Source organism: Culex quinquefasciatus, chromosome 2 (assembly GCF_015732765.1).
Source record: "Culex quinquefasciatus strain JHB chromosome 2, VPISU_Cqui_1.0_pri_paternal, whole genome shotgun sequence".
NCBI lineage: Eukaryota > Metazoa > Arthropoda > Insecta > Diptera > Culicidae > Culex > Culex quinquefasciatus.
In genome coordinates, this window is record NC_051862.1 from 182,907,411 (window position 1) to 182,930,466 (window position 23,056).

At 38.5% G+C, this 23,056-nt stretch overlaps 2 protein-coding genes across 5 annotated transcripts in view; one reads left to right on the forward strand and one right to left on the reverse strand.

Annotated features, from left to right (window-relative positions):
* LOC6041514 (mediator of RNA polymerase II transcription subunit 12) overlaps positions 1-23,056 on the forward strand; it is a 53,591-nt gene that overhangs the window by 21,223 nt on the left and 9,312 nt on the right.
* Positions 1,186-22,472, reverse strand: LOC6041515 (gustatory and pheromone receptor 39a). 4 transcript variants are annotated; one of them, XM_038251128.1, is made up of 3 exons: positions 22,414-22,472; positions 2,286-2,447; positions 1,186-2,206 (listed from the first exon to the last, which is right to left on the reverse strand). In XM_038251128.1, exons 1-3 carry the CDS (start codon positions 22,462-22,464, stop codon positions 2,087-2,089), a joined length of 333 nt encoding a protein of 110 aa, XP_038107056.1. In that variant the 5' UTR covers positions 22,465-22,472; the 3' UTR covers positions 1,186-2,086. The 4 variants fall into 4 exon arrangements, with proteins under 4 accessions (XP_038107056.1, XP_038107057.1, XP_038107058.1 ...); XM_038251129.1 differs by lacking the exon at positions 22,414-22,472 and adding an exon at positions 17,633-17,712; XM_038251130.1 differs by lacking the exon at positions 22,414-22,472 and adding an exon at positions 8,391-8,421.

A 23,056-nucleotide genomic window follows, 5' to 3' on the forward strand; every position in this document is an offset into this window, starting at 1 on the left:
TTTCAATAATTTGCAGCCTGAAACGGTGATGAGATAGAAATTTGGTGTCAAAGGGACTTTTATGTAAAATTAGACGCCCGATTTGATGGCGTACTCAGAATTCCGAAAAAACGTATTTTCATCGAAAAAACACTAAAAAGTTTTAAAAATTCTCCCATTTTCCGTTACTCGACTGTAAAAAATTTTGGAACATGTCATTTTATGGGAAATTTAATGTACTTTTCGAATCTACATTGTCCCAGAAGGGTCATTTTTTCATTTAGAACAAAAATTTTCATTTTAAAATTTCGTGTTTTTCTAACTTTGCAGGGTTATTTTTAGAGAGTGTAACAATGTTCTACAAAGTTGTAGAACAGACAATTACAAAAATTTTGATATATAGACATAAGGGGTTTGCTTATAAACATCACAAGTTATCGCGATTTTACGAAAAAAAGTTTTGAAAAAGTTACTTTTTGCGTTTCTCTTTGTTTCGTCGTCCGTGTCTGTCGCGGGTGACCATGAACGGCCATGATCGATGACGACCAACTTTTTTAAAACTTTTTTTCGTAAAATCGTGATAACTTGTGATGTTTATGAGCAAACCCCTTATGTATATATATCAAAATTTTTGTAATTGTCTGCTCTACAACTTTGTAGAACATTGTTACACTCTAAAAAATAACCCTGCAAAGTTAAAAACACGAAATTTTAAAATGAAAAATTTTGTTCTAAATGAAAAATGACCCTTCTGGGACAATGTAGATTCGAAAAGTACATTAAATTTCCCATAAAATGACATGTTCCAAAATTTTACAGTCGAGTAACGGAAAATGGGAGAATTTTAAAACTTTTTAGTGTTTTTCGATGAAAATACGTTTTTCGGAATTCTGAGTACGCCATCAAATCGGGCGTCTAATTTTACATAAAAGTCCTTGACACCAAATTTCTATCTCATCACCGTTTCAGGCTGCAAATTATTGAAAAACACCTCTTTTCGCATGTGCAAAAATGGAAGGGGTCGTACCGCCCCTCCGTCACGAGATATCAAAAAACGGACCTCGGATTCGTGATCAGGGACAAAAGTTACCCCTTAGGACAAAGTTTCACGCAAATCGAAGAGGGGTCGGGGCAACTGCTGAGTGAGTTGGCGGAGAATTACCCACGTGGATTTTATGGGATTTAGCAATATAACCAAAATGCTTCTTTTTTATTTTGGCAAACAGTGTTTTAATAAAACTGATTGTTATACTTTCAGCGGAAAGTTTTGGTGTGACGCTACACTTTTTGACATAAATTTTTGTTAGCCGTAATTTTGACTCAACAGCCTTTTTTATTAACATATGTTCCAAATCATAAGGGATCGCTTTTATCCAAGAATCGCTTATATTTGTACACTTCGATTATCATGTAGATTTGTGGAAAACTACACTGTAAATTGCCGTTGAATTTGCTTCAATTTGCTGAATTAAGAAGCAAAGCTGTTAGATCCTTGTAAGGTTTAATGCAAAAATCAACTTGTAAACAAAATTAATGAACCACCTAATTCTCCATTCAAACCAAGGCGGCGCGTCTGCGAGTTTGAAAATCTTATACAAACGTTCACATTTTCAAATTCTCTCTGCTCAAGCTCAATCCACATTTTTTCAACGAATCATCTCTGCGGTTAACTCGACGCAGTAGGCCTGGCCATTGCATAGGAACATTTTGAGGTCTATCCAACATTTTCCGCTTCCAAACAATTTGCTATGCTGGGATCCTATAAGAGACTATTTCCGAGCTCGTGGTTGTTTGTTTTTGACAGCTGTCAGTCGTTCCAATTAGCGAGTTCACTCTGTCAATACCAAATTGTCAAACTGTACTTCTTACTATTTTTTAGAGTTCCAAATGTTTCACATAGATGTTTCTTACTAGATAGACTTCTAACGGTCAACGTGTCAAACTTTGGAGTGCTTATCGAGTCTGATTGACATACTTGGCCTAGTCTCAAGGTCCACTTAATGCGAAAACAGGGTGCAAATTTCAAAAAGTAGTGCTCCCTCACAATCTGTGCGTGCAGTTTCTTATGATACAATCGCTCGCTCCCCCAAGATAACGCACACATAACTTATGTACTGCCACCCGCCGCCGAAATGGTTTCGTTGCCGCTGTTGCCATGGGTCAAATCGTTCTCCAGCTGCTTGAACTGTATCAGTATCACGAGATAGGTGATGATGGAGCTGAATACCTGCGTGTGGCCAGGAAAAATAAACCCGCAAAAACGAAAACATCGGTTAATAGCTCAAGGCTGGCGCCGCAATCCTTACCGTGTAGATTACACTGTTGTCGATGTTGAAGAAGCCGAACGCGGAGAACTTTTTCTTCTGGTGCAGGTTCTTCAGGAGGAACTTGTTGATCTGCTTCGCCAGCTTGGTGTTCTTCATCGAGTAGTCGTCAAAGTGTCGCGTGGAGAGGGCTGCCTCGTTGGCCTGGAAAAAGAAGGGAAAAGTTGGTGGAATCTGTAGTTTCGCGTCAACGCGTGAGGTAGAGCGACCTTCTTGCTACATCTGTGACATGCGTTGCACACATAGTACGAACAAGTGCTCAAATTTCCCATCCATATGATCAGTCCTGTCATGAGGATGACCTGTGATGTACCACCGAACTCGTTGCTGTAGTAGCTCACGCAGAACAGGTAGTAAATGTTTACCGCCATGAACATGACCGTTCCGTTCAAGAGGTACATCACAGTACCGCCATAAACCAGCGCCACCTTCCTGATGGCTTCCGTCAGATGATCGTTGAGTTTGATCAACCTGAAGAATTCTGCAGAATGGCGATTCTTCGCTCCACCCAGCTCAAACTGATCCTCCAGATCGTCGTACATGTTTGTCAACAGTGTCACCAAGTAGCTTATGTAGGTGGTGGCAACACAGATTGATTCACTTTCAATTTGGTAAAGAAATGCGGCCACCAAACCGATCCAATTTCCGGTAATCCCATACGCAACTGCGTACAAACCTAAGAGCACAACATTACTGCACAGCAGACATCCTGCAACGATAATTGGGGTGCCCTTCCCAGATACCCCCAACGATGGTCTAAACTGTCTCAGCAAATCCCGAATCTGCTCCAGACAACGCAAGGCCTCGGAACGACCAACAAAGTTGGACAGCTGCCAGTAGGAAGCTATCACAGTTAAATAGGTCGCATTCAGAACGATGATCATGGTGCTGGTGCTTGTCTGCGTCAAAAAGTTGGCTTTTGCGTTGAAAAAATTGTTATAAGCCACAAGAACGACCTTAACGGCGGAAAGAATCCAGATCGCTGCCGAATACCGCTCCCAAATGGGACACAGTCCGAAATGGCCCGAGCTGGGATTGTACTGGAACGGAGTCACCGTTAAGACGCGACCGCAGCGAATCAGAAAATGTAACGAATCCATTCTCCACAACAGACGTTTCCGGAATGAATGATTTTTTGGGTGATTTGATGAGATTGAGGGACATCAGATTGATTGATACCAAAATAAAAATCCCTAATTAGATTACCTGTTGACTAGTGCGGTGACACGTAAACATGAAGTCGAGCAGAATTACGATTGTAGGACTAATTACTATGCGATTCAAACATCGCAGGTACTCATTCCGAAAGAGGGCCATTTCTTCTGGGAATATCCAGTTTTTGTACAGCACTACCATGAGCCACGTAAACTGATGGGTGACTCCCAGCAGGAATATGAGTCCATATAAATGATTAACCTCATCCATCATCTCAAGCAGGACTACGGCGTAGCGGTTGAACATTACTTCACTTGTTTTTGCATTGTTTATATGGGAAAAAAGAACTCCCAATGTGTTTATGACGATAGATGTCTCGATCATACTTGTCAGTATGGTGAATCCGTTGAATGTAATTGACAACATCATTAGCAGTACTGACACCTCCGGTAACTCTACGATATAAATAGGGTTAGTGAAATTTCACGATTTCGCGGACAGCGTGAAATCCGTGAAATTTGGCTTTTCCCGCGAAATCCCGTGAAATTTTATGTTTGTGTGAAACTGTAACTATTTTTCTCAAAATGATTTATGAAACTAGAATAAGAATAAAAATAATCTCATAAAATACTGTAGAAATAAGCGAGTGAATACCCTGGTTTAATTACAAACATAGGGTTAGTGATTTTTGACGATTTCAAAGACGGCGTAACATGAAATTTAACAATTTTCTCAAATATTTTTTTTTTCAAAATAACAGCATAATAAATATTTTACCCATACAGACTATTTAAGTAAATTTTATGGAGCGGCCGTGGCTGACTGTTTACGGTGTTCACTTGGTAAGCGAATGGTCCTGGGTTCGATTCCCATCTGCTCCCAACGAGAAAGTATAGGAAATATAAATCTTGAAACTCTGAACATGAACGAAAAATCACAGTCGCTCGAGTCGGGGTTTGATCCCCCGTCCTTTGGATTGGTAAGCAAAAATGCTAACCACTAGGCCATCACGGCTTGGTGAGCTATGACTGGAATTAGGAATACTGTTGCTATCAACTATATACGCGCTGGGTCCTTGTCCATTTGTCAAGGGTTCGGAAGTTCTAAATAACTTTTGAATCCGATTGGTGCAAACGTTCTTCAGGGCGGGGCTTGTCGACAAAGCTGAAGTACCTCGCGCTCGGCTAGCCAGCGTAGAAAGGGGTCACCGAAGCTCGGCAGAGCTAACACCTTTCAAATGCCTATGCGAGTTATTTGAATGTATAGAATGTAGATCTAAAAATACATGGAAACAACTCAATTTGTAAGAAGCAACCGCGTGGTCCCGTTTGGTTGGTTGCACACACACACACACACACACACACACACACACACACACACACACACACAGACTATTTAAGTAAATTTTATTAGTTTACAATTGAAATGCTAGATATGAATATGAACTATTTGATGAATTGTTCAATTTTTTTTAAATTTACTAAGTTTAGTAATTTGTAATTCATTGGAAACAGATTAAGGAAGGACGTTGTTATGTTTCTTTAGGTTAGTTTAGTAATATTTTCATTCGCTGTAATAAAAATTTCCTGCTATTTTATTTGAAAGGTATAGTTTCATAAGAAATTTAAAGAATCAAGCATTGTTTTATTCAAATTAAAATGAAGGGCATGTTTTTCTTTGAAATCAACTTTTAAAACTTTTCTAATTTTTCTGAATCATTTTGATTTTTTTTTCAATTCAATTCGGATTTCTTGGTGAATAATCAAGATACAATCAGTTCTTTTGCAATTCATAACAGAGTTTTGGAGTTCCTTTCAGCTGTGTGTTGCATCATAATCCATTTTGGAACAACTTCTATAACCAAAGCACTAACAAGAGCAAGTGAAATAAAATAAAAATGTTAAAAATTTCATTTTGAATAAAAAATTTAAATTATTTTTAATGTGCTAAATGTCGCAAAAAATTCAACTTATTGGCTTTGAATTTATTTTGGCTGGACAAGATTGTTGAATCTTGCTTTGATATGAAATTCAGTAAAATTATGCAAATTCGCGAAAACTTTTTAGCTTTATTGGTCAAATATAAAAAAAAACAGTTCAATAAATGAGAATAAGCATGCCCTTAATTTTTGTTAAAAATATATATAGAGCATGGCCTCCATTAACCAGGTGGAATCTTTTTGGAAAATTAGGAGATTTTTTTTTGTGTCAGGTTCAAATTTATTCTAATTGTTGTTAGTTTATTTCAATAATATAAAATGTAGCATAAAAAGCAGTTTTGTGATTCAAACATAAGGTTTTTAAAGTTATTTTAACATTTTTCACGTTCCGCGAAATTTGCGTGAAATTTGGTGTTTTGAAATTGAGGTCCCCGTGAAATTTGCAATTTTCGAGCGTGAAAAATCACTAAGCCTAGATATAAATTATAACTGAGATTGCTTTGGTTACAATCAGAAACGTAACAATCAAGTAGTACTTCCACCGCATATGATGCAAGTTGTAGCCAAACAACAGGCACAAATTTTCCAACTTTGCTAGCAATTGTTCGTGTTTCTCCCAGTATAGCAAACAAGAGTTTCTCATAATCCACAACGACGCCAGCGTTTGGAACAGTAACCAAATCTCCAACCCTAGCACGGTATCTCGCTGGGCTCGATTCACAATCCGGGAAAAGCTACTTTCATTGGAGAATCCTTCAACGAAGAATTGTACGATGCTGCCGAATGTCAGTGCGTTCACGTAAAGGTAGCTCCAAAATTTGTCCGATTCAGGGACTCCACTGTACCGCAAGGGTTGCAACCCGGAAAGGGTCAGAACAACACCGAAAAACTTGAACTGATGGAACATTCTGGACTGCGTTTAGCGACAGACTGAAAGTGGTGTTGCAATTATTGCAAATAGGAATTACGACGATAACAATCGTGACAAATTTTCCTGCTATCAGTAAACGACAAACCTTTGAAATGGTCCTCTGACACGTGAACACCAAATCCAACAGCGCGATAAATGTTGTACTCCACGCCATTCTGCTTAATTGTTGCATTACCACGCCCTGGAAAAATATCATCTCCTTGGGATATATCCAGTACTTGTAGACGACCACCGTGATCCAGGACAGTTTCTGGACACACACTAACAGGAAAACTATGCCATAGAATTCGTTGATTTCGTCGATCGTTTCAAGTAGCGTTATACTGTAATCGTATCGAGTGGCATCGTCGATGTACTCTTTGTCCAAATTGTAAAACAGACCTCCAAGAATGCCGATTACAAAGGTGCTTTCAATTACGCACACCGTTATTGAGAATGTGTTGAAAATTAGAGTTAATACCATGAAAATTGCAATCAGGTCTCGCAAAACTAGATAGTACGGAACCACGATTAGTAACTTGGGCACAACGGCCAGTACGATACTTAAATAGGTTTTTAAGCGAATTCTCGAAACGTTACAGTTGAACAGTTGGCACAAATTTCCCAATTTCGCCAGCAATCTTTGATGCTCCTTGGAATAGATGAGATAGTAGTTTCTCAGTATCAACAGACACGTTAAAGTTTGACATATTAGGAAAAACTCCAATCCTATCACGGTGAACTGTTCGGCGCGATGCACTACACGTTCAAATGTACCGTTTCCGATCAACACTTGCACGAAACAAACGACTGTTAGCAGGTTACGGTAACCGTGATTGAACAACTTGTCGCGTTTTGAGTTGTTCCCTGGCGAGCGTGAATTTATTCCCGTAAATTTCATCATGGAATACAGAAAACGGAACTGCTCTTCGAGATACATTTGCACGAATCTTTCGAAGCGTTCCAACACAAAGCTGTTTCACTAATGAGCATTGTTCCGCTACGAATGTGAACCAGTCGATCACTATCAGTTGGTAATTGTTTACTGAACTAAGAATAATGCAAAACTCAATAATGTTGAATCTAAGATAAGAATAAACAAACCTTGGAAATTGTGCTTTGACTTGTGTAAACCAAGTCGATCAGAGCAAAACAGGTGGTGCTCCATGATAGTTTACTCAACATTTGAAGATACTTGTCCTGGAATAGTATCATCTCGGAGGGGTAAAGCCAGTATTTGTAGACCAGAACGGTCATCCAAGACAGTTGCTGCACGCACACCAGCAGAAATATCAGTCCATAGAAGTCATTTATTTCGTCGATGAGCTCAAGCAAAGTGATGCTGTAATTGTATCGAATTGTATCGTTGAAATCTGCTCTTTGCAATTGGTCAAAAAGGCTTCCAAGTGTGCTTATTATGAAGCTACTTTCAATCACGCAAATTGATATAGAGAACGTGTTAAAGACAAGTGTACCCTCCATGAATACTGCCATGATGTCTTGTAGCACTTGGTAGTACGGTAACACTAGCAAAAATTTGGGAATGATTATCAATCCAATATAGAAATAGTATTTATATCGAAGTTTTGTACTGTTGACGTTAAATATCCGGCATAAGTATCCTAGTTTTGACAGTAAACGGTGATGTTTGGAGCCATAGAAAACGTAATAATTTCTCAATATGAACAAATACAGCAATGTTTGGTATTCTATAAAGAACTCGACTCCAATCACCGTTATTTGTTCCGCAAAATTCAACACGCGGCCAAAGCTGCAATCAGCACAGCTTTCCAATATCACGTGCACAACAGCGATGGCAGTTAGTACGTTACGGTAACCGTAGTTGAACAGTCCATAAAGCATTGAATGATTCCCTATCCAAAACGAGTTCAATCCAGTAAATATCATGGATGAATACAGAATACGAAACTGCTCTCTAAGGTTCATCTTCGTAGCTGTCCACACAGGAATTGCGATATGTAGTTGCCCTAATATACGTTTAAGAGGCCAACGAATATTAATTAAAAAAAAAACTAACGCAAATTCAATAACGGTTATTGCAGATCGCAATCAGTCGACTTACCACTTCACTTGCCCTGGTAGCCAAGTGCATTGTCACCACCAACTTGACCATCAGTGGACCAAGCCACGAGAAGTAGCATATAATGTCCTCGGCAATCTGGCTCGGAGTCAGCCTACCGTAAACATCGAGCAGCATAAAGTACATTTGGAACATCTGGAGCGTTCCTTCGAAGAACGTCAGCAGTACGTAAAACAGTATCGGTAGCGAGAACGCTTTCGTTACCAGGCTCATCAACTGGGTTGTTTTCCCGTGAAAGTTTGCTAGCAGCTTCAGCTGTTCAAACTGTACATTTTCAACTGCTTGTTTAATACACGCGCTGATGGACGAAAACTCTTCTTCCAGTATCACTATGAATGCGTTGAACAGTATGAGGTACATGTCTGCGATTATCACCATTATAACAAATATGGCATTGATAGCTGAAAACGTCCACACGTTGTTGTAGTCGGTAGACATAAACTGCACGCCCCAAATCACTGCAACATTAAACAACACGCTTGATACCTCTAGTGTCAACACCTTTCGTCACGTCAGTACTTTTTTGACGGTCGCAAACTTTCTTCTTCTCTCTCGTCGGACGTAATTTATGATGTTCAAAAGTTTGATCGTATTTTTCGACTGCACCAATCCGTTGAAAATCATAATGTAACACCCGCAGAAGCACAACTGACTGTCCAGGATGATGAGCAAGCTGTACGCGAAGCCGTAAATTTCGACTCTCTGGGTGAGGGTAACGTGCACATACCACGCGTACAACACTTGCATCGTTGCTATCAGAGTTACGTTTGCAATCATGAAGAAGCCGTATTTTGATGTGGTTCGATCAAACTTGACCGTCACATGCCCAAGAATCCTGCTCACTCTTAGAATGGCTTCGAGTGGATCTTGTTCGAGCATTGTTCTGTGACAAACTGGTTAATAGTTTTGAACTCGTGGAGGTTTGCCTGCCGGCGAGTTTAATGAATAATTGATACTCACTCGAATGGGTTAACAAGGTCATGTCAAACCCATCATGTGACTTCACTGAGTTGATAGATTAATGACTAGCACTCACCTTGTTGCTGGTTATGGTCGCCAAATGTATCACCGCACAGAGCTTTACTGTGTATGGTAAAAACCACAAAATGTAAAATATAACTCCCACTATTTCACCGCCTATCTCTGCACTTTCAATCAGTAGAAAAAAACTGGAAAAGTTGAAGAGTACCGTCGAAAAAAAGCATCATTAAAGCAAACATAATTGGTATGCTAAAGCATTTCGCGAACAAGTCCCTTAGCGATACGATTTCCGTAAGTGCTCTTAAAAGAAACTGAAATTGAGTTTGATCACGTGATTTTAAGCAATGGCCAATAAAGCTTATTTCCGTTTTCATCACTATGAGTATCATGGAAATCATCATCCAGTATGCATCTCTGGCAACTGTTAGCACTATAAACACAACTTCCATTTTCTTGTCTTCCTCGCGGGTAATAACAAGGAGCGCCCACGGAAATACCACATATAGCAACATATAAAATATTCCAGCTAGTAACACGGTAACGGCGACCTTAAGCCACACTGATGCGTAGTGTGGTCCACCCAACTCAACTTTGATCTTCTCCCGAATGCTTCTCAACGCGTTTAGTAGCTTCATTATGTCTTTAGAACGTAAAGCACCGTTCAATACTGTGACGTAGCTTAAACAAAGCGTAAGTTGGCCGTCGAGTTGGAACATTATGCCCAAAACCACTCCATACGTGTCAAAAAAGCGCACTTTAAACGTTAAGAGTGTATAGTATAGAAAGAAAGCTTGTATGAAAACAAAAAGAATCGTATTGGCAATCACGTATTTCTTCCCCGAAGAGTGGTAGCGATTCGAGGTACTACACGATTGAACTGTTACGTGACCAAAGTAGTTATTAATTTTCAAAATAATTTCAAGCAGGTCCTTTTGCATCATAGTCGATATCATAACTAGGCTCTAATTATTTTTCGTTATGGTGCTGTTGAGAAGGTGTTTCATCATCAATACCGGAGACATGACAATTGATTTTATTGTGTCATCAAATTAATGTATCACTGAAATATTCATGTTTTCACGAGCTCTTCTTCACCATACAAGCTTCCATATACTTATGACTCACTGTATCACTGGCGCTTGGTGAACTTTTCATAGAAAGCTCGTAAGCCCACCTTCATTTATACCTTTGACTTAGGAACAAAAACTGAAGAAAATGTCTGTCTATGTGTGTGTATGTGTCACTCAATTTTCTCAGTCATGGCCCAACCGATTTTGGTCAAACACGTCGCATTCGACTTGATTTAAGGTCCCATACGTCGCTATTGAATTGGTAATGGTAAGAACTTTCCAACAAGACTAAAATTTCAAAGGTCTGGCCGCCCTGTTTCGAGTTATGACAATCGTTGCATTTTTAATTAAAATACCTGTGTAACGGTTCTAAAATTTTGAAGATCTGGCAACGCTGCCTCAAGTTATGAAGACGCCTTCCTCACATTTAAAGGGTGCTATCGAAAATCCTAAAAGTGCGTAAATAACACTTAAGTGCTTATAACTTTTGATAGGGTTGTCAGATCTTCAATGTTTTGGACGCGTTGGAAAGCTCTTTTGAATTCCTATTCAACGATAGGTCGCATGAGAGATCCGGACAACGTTTTCATCAAAATATCTGAGATCCGGCCTCCAAAAAGTGCGTAAATAACAATTAAGTGCTTATAATTTTTGATAGGGTCGAGGTAATCGAGTGACAATTTTTTGATCAACATCCCACCACACACACAGACATTTTATTCTGAGGCGATAGGTATACATGAAGGTGGATCTAGGAGGTCTAATTGAGAAGTTTGCCTTTCCTCAGTAACGTGCGGAAGGCAAAACAGTTCAATTGGATCTCCTTCCATTATGCTCAAAATTACAACTACCCTTACGAGCTCCATGTTTTTCGCAGACAGTTGGCTAATTTATTTATGTTGGTGATGCGTTGTATTTAATTATTTAAGTGTCTGCTTAGTTGTTCCGACTGACATGCAGCAAATCAATGCTTTCCACAGCTGACCTTACACTCACCTTTTCGCTGGTGCTGTTAGCCATATTGATCGTGACGAAAAACTTGACTAGGTATGGAACGAACCACAAGAGATAGTACAGCATCTCCTTCAGGTCGTGTCTGGATTTGTGCTCACTTCTAAGCAAAAGAAAAAACTGAAACAGTTGAACAGTTCCCTCGAAGGACAGCAACAGCGCTGAGTAAACAATGGGCAGTGCGAAACATTTCGTTACAAGATTCATCACCAGCACGGCATCGTTGTACGTTCTTCGCAAAAGTTTAGCTTGCTCAAGCTGATTAGCGTTGGTATCGACGAGATAAGTTTTAATATAGATGAACTCAATTTGCAGAACAGTTAGCACTGCATTGAAGAAAATATAAAATGTGTCTCCGAATGTTACGAGGAAAGATAGCAAAATTTCTCGAATTAATTCATCCTTTGTTGTTATTAAATTAGAAAACCACGGATAAGCACAATGAATTCCAAAGTTTAGCACAACATTCAATAGTGTGGCTGCACTGGTAATTCGCCATAACCTTTTGTATCGTGTTTTAGCGAAATGTGATTTTTGGATAATTCTTCTCATTCGATTGAGCAGTTTTACAAAGTTCTTCGATTGCACTGCTCCATTTAGCACCATAAGATAGTTCAAACCGAAGGTCAAATAAACATCCAGCTGTATCAGTGTCACCATCCATAATCCGTATGCTGCCACGATTTGATTCCATGAAGTGTAGGTATTATATTCAAACATCATTTGCAAAACTAACAGAGTGACTATGTTGGCCACTAACGCTCGTCTACTTGAGGCAATATATCGCTCGTGTTTCAGACGCACTGAGATGTGTCCAACGAGGTTGCTCATCCTTACAATGGTTTTCAACGGATCTTCTTCCATCTCTGTTCAGATTGGTACTCAGGATTGCTCGTTGATGTTCATGTTTGAAGGGAGCTTCCCTCTGTGCATGCTTGTTATTCCACCTGTCAGTTATTTCTTTTCCAAGTACTGTTTGAGTACGACAAAAAGATTTCCTCGGAATTACTCACCTGATTACTGGTGCTTGCTGCCTGATGCATCGTTATGATCAACTTGATGGCAAACGGCACATACCATATGACGTAGTAGAAAATTTCCATTAACGAGTAGTCCCCGTCACTACTGTTTGTCAGAACGTACAGCTGGAACAGCAGTATGGTTCCCTCGAAGAACAGCATCATAATGCAGTACAAAACTGGCATCGCGAAGCATTTCATGAACAGCTGCATCAACGGTAGAAGGTCCATGTGAGCCTTCGATAGTACACGAACTTGCTCCGGACTCTTGATATGCTTAAGAAGATCATTGATGAATCTCAGCTCTGTTCGCAAAACAATCAAAATGGAGTTGATCAGTATGAAGTATGTATCGCTGGCGATTGCGAGCATAGCGGAAAAGACTTCAATGAGCAGTGCTTCCGCGGTAGATACGATGCCGATGCCCCACTGAAACACGCAGTGAATTCCGAAACGGAATGTTAGGCTCAATACCAGAAACCATGTGATCGTTGATTTCATTCTGGTGTATTGAGGACCACCAAAATCGGATCTATTCTTCTGGCGAAGACTACTCAGCATATTTAAAAATTTGTAAATATTGCCCGACTGCAAAACTCCATTCAGTGTCATGCTGTAGTGCAAGCAGTACGATAGCTGATCGTCAATGATGTACATTATTGTTGACACAGAAATGCGAGTGCCATAATCGTACATATTGCGATGACATGTTTGCACAATGACGAAAAATGCAATGTTTATGATAAGGAAAAATCTACTAGAGAAATGGTAGTGCCCGGATGCTGTATCAAAGTTTACCGGAATATGCACCAGAATATTACTCGCTTTGAAGATCACGCCAAATGGATCGTCTTGCATGATGACTGTGATGTTCGACTAGAACTGAACTATACAATTAATTAAATTAAGAAATAAGCAATCATAGGATTATCACGACTTTTGTCGCATCAACTCCGTACACATTAATATTTAAACTAATCGTTGAAGTTGTCACCCCATTTGGTGAACCAATTGCTCCAAACTTGATGATAATGTTGTCATACTCATAGGAAAAAAAAAAACACTCACCAGCTCACTGATACTGGCAGCCAGGTGCATCGTTATGATTAATTTCGCCACTAGTGGGACGTACCAGGACACGTAGTACACCACTTCCATCACAGAGTAATCGTCGTGACTGGTGGCCATCACCACGTAGCACTGGAAGAGCTGCTGGGTTCCGTCGTAGAACAGCATAAAGACGCAGTACAGAACTGGCGTTGCGAAGCACTTTGTGAACAGCTGCATCAGCGCTAGAACGTCCATGTGGGCTTTGAAAAGTTGGCGAACTTGCACCGGCTTAGCATGTGCAAGAAGATTATAGACATGTCTCAGTTCTGCCCTCAGCACTATCAGAATAGCGTTGATCAACACAAAATATGTATCACCGGATATGGCTAGCATCGAGCAGAGCACTTCCATCAACATTTCTTCAGTTGTACTGATGATACCAACAGTCGAATGAAATACGCAGTGAATGACATGGCGTAGGACTAAGCTCGTCAGTACAAGCCATGTTTTGTTTAGCTCTGTGTACCGTGGTCCACCGAATTGCAATCGATTTTGCTGGCGAACACTCCTCAACAAATTTAGGAATTTTGAAATGGCCTTTGAATGTAAAACGCCGTTTAAAGCAAGGCAATAGTTGAAACAGAAAAATATGTGATTATCAATTATGTAAATTATTATCGAAACAGTTAATGCAGGCACATAAAAATTCGTGGTTTGATTATATATTTGCACAAGCACGTAAAAGGCAATGTTTATGATGAGAAAAAATCTGCTTGAAGAGCAATAACGATTGGATTCCTTATTGAAGTTCACCGGAATAAGTGCAAGAGCATTGCTCGCTCTTACAATGATATCAAAGGAATCGTCTTCCATTGTTGATGGAACTGTTCTGTGGCTCGTTCCAATTAGTTGAATGAAGGCATTTCATTAATCTCTTAATGGTTAATCGTAAGATAATATCAAAGTAGTTTGCAATATTCAGTACTATTTAACATACTCATTGTGTGATGACAAAAATTCACTCACCTTTTCAGTTGTACTGGTTGACAAATGCATTGTCACGCACAGTTTCCCAGCAAAAGGCACAAACCACAGTACGTAGGACAAAATGTCCACGACCTTGATCCCATCGAACTGGTGGGCCGCCACCAGAATGTAAAACTGAAACAGTTGCACAGTTCCTTCGAAAATCAGCAACAGTGTCGAGTACGCGAGCGGTACGGCGACAAATTTCGCAAACAAACTCATCAACGGGAGCACGTCTTTGTACGCGTTGGTTAGTACACCCAGCTGCCTTGGGCAGTCGAGCAGGCGATTGGCTCGTCCTGTGCAGCCAAGCTTGAGTCGATCTTCGATGAAGCTGAGTTCTGTTCGCAACACTACTAGCAACGTGTTGTTCAAAATGAAGTACGCATCGATGGCAAACGCGACAAGGACGTATATCGATGCTAGGGCATAATCTTCGCTCGTTTTGATTACTTGGAATGCCCAAGGTATTACACCGTTGATCGCCACAGTAAGGATTGCACTCAAAACGATTGTTAGGATGGTATTGCGTCACATTTTCGAATACTTTGGACCTCCTAGCTCGAACTTATTTCGTTCGATAACGTTCTTCATCAGGTTTAGTAGTTTTACGAGAGTTTTTGTTTGTTTGACTCCATTGAAAATCATCTAGGGTTAGTGAAATTTCACGATTTCGCGGACAGCGTGAAATCCGTGAAATTTGGCTTTTCCCGCGAAATCCCGTGAAATTTTATGTTTGTGTGAAACTGTAACTATTTTTCTCAAAATGATTTATGAAACTAGAATAAGAATAAAAATAATCTCATAAAATACTGTAGAAATAAGCGAGTGAATACCCTGGTTTAATTACAAACATAGGGTTAGTGATTTTGACGATTTCAAAGACGGCGTAACATGAAATTTAACAATTTTCTCAAATATTTTTTTCAAAATAACAGCATAATAAATATTTTACCCATACAGACTATTTAAGTAAATTTTATGGAGCGGCCGTGGCTGACTGTTTACGGTGTTCACTTGGTAAGCGAATGGTCCTGGGTTCGATTCCCATCTGCTCCCAACGAGAAAGTATAGGAAATATAAATCTTGAAACTCTGAACATGAACGAAAAATCACAGTCGCTCGAGTCGGGGTTTGATCCCCCGTCCTTTGGATTGGTAAGCAAAAATGCTAACCACTAGGCCATCACGGCTTGGTGAGCTATGACTGGAATTAGGAATACTGTTGCTATCAACTATATACGCGCTGGGTCCTTGTCCATTTGTCAAGGGTTCGGAAGTTCTAAATAACTTTTGAATCCGATTGGTGCAAACGTTCTTCAGGGCGGGGCTTGTCGACAAAGCTGAAGTACCTCGCGCTCGGCTAGCCAGCGTAGAAAGGGGTCACCGAAGCTCGGCAGAGCTAACACCTTTCAAATGCCTATGCGAGTTATTTGAATGTATAGAATGTAGATCTAAAAATACATGGAAACAACTCAATTTGTAAGAAGCAACCGCGTGGTCCCGTTTGGTTGGTTGCACACACACACACACACACACACACACACACACACACACACACAGACTATTTAAGTAAATTTTATTAGTTTACAATTGAAATGCTAGATATGAATATGAACTATTTGATGAATTGTTCAATTTTTTTTAAATTTACTAAGTTTAGTAATTTGTAATTCATTGGAAACAGATTAAGGAAGGACGTTGTTATGTTTCTTTAGGTTAGTTTAGTAATATTTTCATTCGCTGTAATAAAAATTTCCTGCTATTTTATTTGAAAGGTATAGTTTCATAAGAAATTTAAAGAATCAAGCATTGTTTTATTCAAATTAAAATGAAGGGCATGTTTTTCTTTGAAATCAACTTTTTAAAACTTTTCTAATTTTTCTGAATCATTTTGATTTTTTTTTCAATTCAATTCGGATTTCTTGGTGAATAATCAAGATACAATCAGTTCTTTTGCAATTCATAACAGAGTTTTGGAGTTCCTTTCAGCTGTGTGTTGCATCATAATCCATTTTGGAACAACTTCTATAACCAAAGCACTAACAAGAGCAAGTGAAATAAAATAAAAATGTTAAAAATTTCATTTTGAATAAAAATTTAAATTATTTTTAATGTGCTAAATGTCGCAAAAAATTCAACTTATTGGCTTTGAATTTATTTTGGCTGGACAAGATTGTTGAATCTTGCTTTGATATGAAATTCAGTAAAATTATGCAAATTCGCGAAAACTTTTTAGCTTTATTGGTCAAATAAAAAAACAGTTCAATAAATGAGAATAAGCATGCCCTTAATTTTTGTTAAAAATATATATAGAGCATGGCCTCCATTAACCAGGTGGAATCTTTTTGGAAAATTAGGAGATTTTTTTTTGTGTCAGGTTCAAATTTATTCTAATTGTTGTTAGTTTATTTCAATAATATAAAATGTAGCATAAAAAGCAGTTTTGTGATTCAAACATAAGGTTTTTAAAGTTATTTTAACATTTTTCACGTTCCGCGAAATTTGCGTGAAATTTGGTGTTTTGAAATTGAGGTCCCCGTGAAATTTGCAATTTTCGAGCGTGAAAAATCACTAAGCCTAATCATGACGTAGCTTAGACAGATCGTCAACTGAATGTCCAATAGGTATAAAAGTGCTAGTACAGTTCCGTTTGCTTCACATGATGCATCGAACGTTCTGTATACGTAATACACTTGGAATGACTGTATTATTGCACAGAATATGACATTAGGAGTCAAATACCATCTACTCACTGGACAATAACGGTTAAATTTCTTATTAAAATACACTGGAGAATGTGCGAAAGTACTGCCAAACTGCAGAACTATGGCGAGAGGGTTTTCATCCATTGCCAACTGTGTTGAACTAGTCACTGATTACGATTAGTTATGTTGAATGTAACGTCCAATATTCTTCTAAGGTTTAGAGGCATGACTTGATGTTTTTACATCTTGTCCTGGCTCATCACATCAATTGATCTATTTTAGTGAAATTTAATAAATAATGACCTAATCAATTTAATATCGAATTGTAATTCTAAAATTAGAATCCTGCTCGATACTCACCTTTTCAGTAGTTAGAGTAGCCATTTTCATGGTTAACGTCATTTTAATCGCAAACGGTATGAACCAAATGCAGTAGCTGGCTATTTCCGCTGCGGCACTCTCCGGATCATACACATCTGTGAACATGCAGTACATGCGGAAAAGGGCCATTGTTGCCTCGTAGAACAGCAACATACTGTTGAACATAATCGGTACGGCGAAGGACTGCGCAAGCAAGCCCATTTGGGAGATTATTTCAGCGTAGATCTCGAACATCAATTTCACTTGCTGCAAGCAAATCTTTTGCTGCATGTATTTGTTGAAAAACACTAACTCTGCTCTAATTTTAATAACAAAAAAGCTGAACATTAATAGATATAAATCGGTTTCCGTACCCATAACATTAAATAACAAATCAACGGACATGTTGAAGAATGAGTTAAAATTGCTATTGATACCATAAAGACAGACTAGTAAAAGAAGATTCACAATCACAGTTGTTATTGCACTTAGCCAAATTTGCTTTTTAGTTATTGTGTTATGAAAATTAATATGATTAAACTTTCTTTCTACTTCCCAACTAATGTGCCGTGACGTATTTAACATTTTAACAACTTTTTTCGAATAAATCATGCCGTTCAATGCTATAATGTAGTTCCGAACAAACCACAAGTGACTTTCTGCCTCCAACATGAGTCCATAAATGACATTACTTTGCCTTATTCTACCCTCTCTAGTTTCCGAAGCGTACCACAGATAGTACACATGAAGCACTATGGTAAAAGCGATTCGAACAAGAAACATTTGTCTACCGCCTTCGCAGTAGCGCCCATATTTTCGATCAAATTGAACCGAACAGAATCCGAGAACGTTATTCATACGGATTACCGTCGGTAATGGTTCCATTCCGAGACTACTGACTGCTGAAGCTTATTTTCAGAATTTGCTTGGAAACTTACACTACGGTAATTTCATTTGTTTTTCTAGTACAATAACAACCCTTCCGAATGTCACAATTACGATGGCATTGTTGATCATCGCTTTTGTTCTCGGCTTGACGTATCATCAAGTTGTATGCATTGAAGACCACCAGCTAGAAAATATAGGTGTAATGAAACAACGTTACTGAATTCACCTGTAGGTGGTTTAGCCTTTTCTTACATCCGGTCTTCAAATCATTCAAGAGTTGTCAGAGCACAAATTTTCACAAGCTCTTCTATAAATTTCTAGAATTGATAGTGAATTTTACTTATGTTCTCGACTTTGGAAGAATTGTCAGATTTTAATTATATGTTTCACTCAAGTACTCTGAACTTCTGACGTGATTGTTGGATTTTCAATACTTTAGCTTTGCTTCAAGCAATCCTGGCTTATATCGGGATTACTGGATCCAAGTAACTTGTTTCTGTTATTTTTAATCGAAAAGTTTCCTAGAAACTTGACATACAGTCATGCCTCGGTTTAGCACCGCATATGGGGGATGCAAAACCGAGGCGTGCATAACCGAGGCGCAGAACTTATGGGATTTTGGCTATATGGGAGACATTGGCTTTAATCGTATGAAAAATCATGCAAACATCAAAAAAATTATAGTGTTTTGGAATCGGGATGATGTCAGCTATCCATTAAAATTATTATTTCATGAAATTTTTCACAAAAATACGTATTTTTCCTGTATTTCGAAAATGCATTTTTTTCTCTAAATAAACCAAAAATATATTGTTATTGCAATATGGGTATCAAATGATCAGGTTTTTTTCATACATTTTGAATGTAATAACAACATTTTTAGAAAATACTCCAAATTTTCACAAAACTACGTCTTTTCGAAAAAAATACTCTAAATTTAAATTTGTACAATACGGATATCAAACGATTGGGATTTTTTCATACATTTCGAATGTAATAAGAACATTTTTAAGAAAATACTCAAAATTTTCACAAAACTACGTATTTTCGATAAAAAATACTCAGAATTTCCGTTTTTACAAAGTGGGTATCAAACGATCGGGATTTTTTCATACATTTCGAATGTAAAAAATACTCAAAATTTCCGTTTTCACAATGTGGGTATCAAACGATCGGGATTTTTTCATACATTTCGAAAGTTATAAAAAAATGAAAATACTCAAAGTTTAAAAAAAACTACGTATTTTTGTAAAAATACGTAGTTTTGTGAAAATTTTGAGTATTTTCAAAAAAATATTGTTATCACATTCGAAATGTATGAAAAATTCCCGATCGTTTGATACCCACATTGTAAAAACTGAAATTTTGAGAAGTTTTTCAAAAATACGTAGTTTTGTGAAAATTTTGAGTATTTTTAAAAACAGTTGTTATTACATTCGAAATGTATGAAAAAATCCCGATCGTTCGATACCCGCATTGTAAAACGGAAATTTTGAGTATTTTTTCAAAAATACGTAGTTTTGTGAAAATTTTTAGTTTTTTCAAAAAATATTGTTATTACAGTCAAAATGTATGAAAAATTCCGATCGTTTGATACCCACGTTGTAAAAACGGAAATTTTGAGTATTTTTTTCTAAAATACGTAGTTTTGTGAAAATTTTGAGTATTTTCAAAAAATATTGTTATTGCATTCGAAATGTATGAAAAAATCTCAATCGTTTGATACCCATATTGTAAAAACTGAAATTTTGAGTATTTTTTTATTCGAAAATACGTAATTTTGTGAAAATTTTTAGTGTTTTTTAAAAAAATATTTTACATTCGAAATGTATGAAAAAAATCCAATCACTTGATACCCATATTGCAATAACAATAATTTTGAGTATTTTTTCGAGAAACATTGTATTTTCAAAATACAGGAAAAATACGTATTTTTGTGAAAATTTTCATGAAATTATAATTTCAATGGATAGCTGACAACATCCCGATTCCAAAACACTATAATATTTTGATTTTTGCATGATTTTTCATACGATTAAAGCCAATGTCTCCCATATAGCCAAAATCCCATAAGCTCTGTGATTCAGTTAAGGGGTGTAGAAAATCACCAAATTTTATATTACAGATTTTTTGATAAATCCACTCAAAACATGATTTTTAATCACTCCTGAAAGTTTCATGGAAACATTTAATGATTAAACTGAGTAAGAGACGATTTAAGTTCAAAATTTTGCCATGTGCAAAGCGGGCTGTCAAACTTTGTTGGCGGTTTTCTCTAAATCCCGAGTTGATTTACGGGTGCCACGATATCTCGAGATGGGATGGACCAAATTTGCTGAAATTTTAGATGAAGACTTTCAAGATGTATCCCGTGTGCATGACGAAGCTTTTTTAAAATTAGCTTTTAAAAAAAATACAAAAATCAAAAACAAACGGTTTTTTAATATGAAAAACACAAAAATATTTTTTCTTTTTTTATAATAAACTTTTTGAAAATCGGGCTTCGTCATGCACACGGAATCGGTTTAACGAGTATTCACCAAAATTTTGAGCCGATTTGGTCAAGACAATGTTGAGATATCGTGGCACCCGTTTTTTGAAACTGCTAACTTAAAATTGCTATATCTCAGCAACGATGCAACCAAATATCTTCAAATTTGTTTTGAAAGTAGGTGAAAATGTATATTTTAATGCCATGAAAAAAGAGTTAAAAAAAGTTGAAGTGTGTGCTCATACTAACCTCTGACTTTTTTGCCAATATACATGTATGTAACCCCTTAAGCACTGGGCCGTGCTTAACCGAGGCAGCTGAACGGTGCAAAACCAGGGCAGTGCAAAACCGAGGCATGACTGTATCATCAATCAACCCCAACTCACCGCTTCCGGTACGGCGCTCGCATTGTTCAGCGTCAGCACCAGTTTGGCCGCAAACGGTGCCAGCCAGAGGGCGTAGCTGGTAATGTCGACGGCATTGTTGGCCGGTGCCGTCGTGCTCGGTCGGTTAAACACCAAAAAGTACAGCTGAAACAGCTGGAACGTTCCCTCGTAGAAGAGCATCGCCAGCGAGAACAGCACCGGATTGGCGAAGGACTTGGTCAGGAGGGCGATCAGCTGGATCAGCTCAAAGTACGCTCGGAAGAGCGTAACCTGCTGTCTGGGTCGGTTCGTTGCCAGCTGCAGGCGGTGTCCGATGTGGGACAGTTCGGTGCGTAGGATGAGCAGGAACACGTTGAACAACAGGAAGTACATGTCACAGAGAACGGCTTGCACGAAGAAGATCGCGTCGATGGCCGTGTCGAACACTGTGGTGGTGTAACCGAGCGTCATCAGTTGGAATCCGCACGTGAACAGGAAGTTGTGGATGATGCTGAGCACGATGATCGGAGTTACGTTCTGTCATAGTCTTCGATATTGAGGGCCATTTATTTCGCACCGCACATTTTTCATGATTACTTTTAATTGATTCAGCAGCTTAAGAATGGATTTAGAACGCGTAAATCCATTGTAGATCATGAGGTAACACAAGCAGAAGCACAAGATACTATCCACGATCAGAATGATAGCGAACACGTGTCCGTATGTGTTGAATCTATGCTCTATAGTAGCATACACGTAGTAAAAGTAGCACATTTGCATTAGAAAGAGTATCAACGCATTTGCGAAGAAATTCCTTGTGTTAGACGCACAATAACTGTTGGAAACTTTATCAAACACTATAGAGCTGTGTCCAATGGCTCCGCTTACACGAAAAATCAACTGTAGAAGATCATGTCCTGCCATTTCGACCATATGGACTGTTTTAGTAAACTGTAAACGGTCCCGTTTATCCAGAAAACCACTTCCCATTTACGTTATGATTTATTAATCAATCACTCCCGAAAATAAAGGCCTACCTGCTGTGTCGCGCTGTGCGCCAACTGCATCGTCACCAGCAGCTTCACCATGAACGGAAGGTACCAGACAGCGTAGTTCACAACTTCACCGAGGATTTCCCCCAGCGACGAGCGTCCGAGCGAGCTGCCCAGTAGTTGGTACATTTGGAGCGTTTGAATGGTTCCCTCGAAGAAGCTCAGCGCTATGAAGAACAGCACGGGCAGTCCGAGGGACTTTGTGAGCAGGTGGGGTAGCTGCAGGATGCGGAAGTAGTGTTGAGCTTGTAGTCGGATGTCTCTTCCGTTGCGGATTGATTCGGCAATGCGCTCACTGGCGATGGTTAGCTCAGCACGAATCCTAACCACGAGCGTGTTGAACAGTATCAAGTACATGTCGTTGATGGTGCTAAAAACACAGAACATCAAGTTGAATCCCACTAGATACAGGTCTTTGGAAAAGTCCAAACGAAGAATCGAGATTCCGTAAGTAAAAATCAGGTTCAAAGCTATGTTTAGAACTATAAAAAGCCTGACGCGATACCGGATTGTCTCTTGCCAAGTTTGACGAATTGCACTCATCAAATTGAACAGTTTTAAGGTATTCTTCTTTTGACGCACTCCATTCAAAATCATACTGTAACACCAGAAGAAACTGAGCTCACTG

Bases quoted from the DNA above. Each gene is read 5' to 3' on its own strand.
- LOC6041515 (XM_038251127.1), bottom strand. From the start codon at position 6,524: ATGATATTTTTCCAGGGCGTGGTAATGCAACAATTAAGCAGAATGGCG. The intron at 2,448-6,413 runs GTTTGTCGTTTA...TTCTTTTTCCAG, and splicing joins GTCAGAGGACCATTTCAAAG to GCCAACGAGGCAGCCCTCTC. The intron at 2,207-2,285 runs GTAAGGATTGCG...GGCCACACGCAG, and splicing joins ACAACAGTGTAATCTACACG to GTATTCAGCTCCATCATCAC.